Source organism: Vollenhovia emeryi, unplaced genomic scaffold, assembly GCF_000949405.1.
Source record: "Vollenhovia emeryi isolate VEMERY1.0 unplaced genomic scaffold, V.emery_V1.0 DF947986.1, whole genome shotgun sequence".
NCBI classification, from domain to species: domain Eukaryota; kingdom Metazoa; phylum Arthropoda; class Insecta; order Hymenoptera; family Formicidae; genus Vollenhovia; species Vollenhovia emeryi.
This window is the reverse complement of record NW_011958380.1, coordinates 248-1,568: the sequence shown is the minus strand read 5'-3', so window position 1 is coordinate 1,568 and position 1,321 is coordinate 248. Positions and strand designations below refer to the sequence as shown.

Genomic DNA, 1,321 nt, shown 5'->3' with positions numbered 1-1,321 from the left:
GCCTAAAGACGCTAGTCGCCAAGCATCAGGCGCTTCGTCGCCTGAAGGCGCTAGTCGCCAAGCATCGGGTGCTTCACCACCTAAAGGCGCTAGTCGCCAAGCATCGGGCGCTTCGTCGCCTGAAGGCGCTAGTCGCCAAGCATCGGGTGCTTCGCCACCTAAAGGCGCTAGTCGCCAAGCATCGGGCGCTTCGCCGCCTAAAGGCGCTAGTCGCCAAGTATCGGGCGCTTCGCCGCCTAAAGGCGCTAGTCGCCAAGCATCGGGCGCTCCGCCGCCTCCAGGCGCTAGACGCCAAACACCAGGCGCTAGTCGCCAAGCAACAGGCGCTCCGCCGCCTCCAGGCGCTAGTCGCCAAATACCGACCCCGCAGGGCGCTGGCCGCCAGGAACCCTACGTTCTACTAGAAGAAGACACTTCCTTGCCGACTAAGAGGACTCGTCCAGGAACGCCAGAGATCCTCGAGGGTATTGAAGATTTCCTGGACTTTCCAGACCTTCTCTCTCCATTACCGGCAAATCCGAGGAAAGAGGCCGCTACTCAGACCGAGAGACGCCAAATGGAAGCAGCCACGCAGACCAAAAGAAGAGGAGGAAAAAAATGTAATAACCAGATTATTAAATGTAAAAAAATGTAATAAAAAAAATAAATAAAATATTACAAAAAAGAATCTTTAAAACGCCGCAAAACTCAACTCATTTGCGCCAAACCGGCCTATCTTCGTGAACCACTATCAGACGCTTGACGTGGACGTCGCCGATTCGGGCTGGATTGCCTACCTGTACAAGCAGCAGAACGCCGAAGCGAGGACTGTTCGAAGACCGCGGAGACCCGCGCGGTTTTTACCAAACGTGCCGCATACACGTACCAACAATATATACGGGTTCGGGTGTGTCGCGGGCACGGAGAACAAGTGTCTCGAGCTGGTTCCCGCGAAATGGCACAACACGAGGGTGACGCTGAAGCGACACCTCTTATCGATGTGTCGCGACGCGATACGGGCGGACGTGGCCATCCTTAGTAAAATTCGGCATCCCAACATATTGCAGCTGATGTCCACGGCGTGTACGAACCAGTACGGTTTTGTCTCAATCTTTGAGCAAATCGTGCCAAGTTGTCCCACGACTACATGATTTTCAGGGTAAATTTTAAAAGAAAATGCCGCGTTTTCAACGTCAAGAAATCAAAGCTCGCGATTCGAGTGCTAGAAAATGAAAGGACGAGTCTCGATTTGAGCGCGAGTGGTTCAACGCTTTCTATCGAAATAAACGATCCGACGAGGGGAAAACGCCGATAAGCGGGGCTATCGATCGCGATCGACGTA

At 53.5% G+C, this 1,321-nt stretch overlaps 1 protein-coding gene across 1 annotated transcript; it reads left to right on the top strand.

Moving 5' to 3' along the window:
* Positions 1 to 47: 47 nt before the first annotated feature.
* Positions 48 to 599, top strand: LOC105557316 (mucin-13-like; the record flags this gene model as incomplete). Its single annotated transcript, XM_012004525.1, has 1 exon — positions 48 to 599. A coding segment is annotated over one exon (552 nt), but the record flags the coding sequence as incomplete, so codon positions are not given.
* Positions 600 to 1,321: the final 722 nt, after the last annotated feature.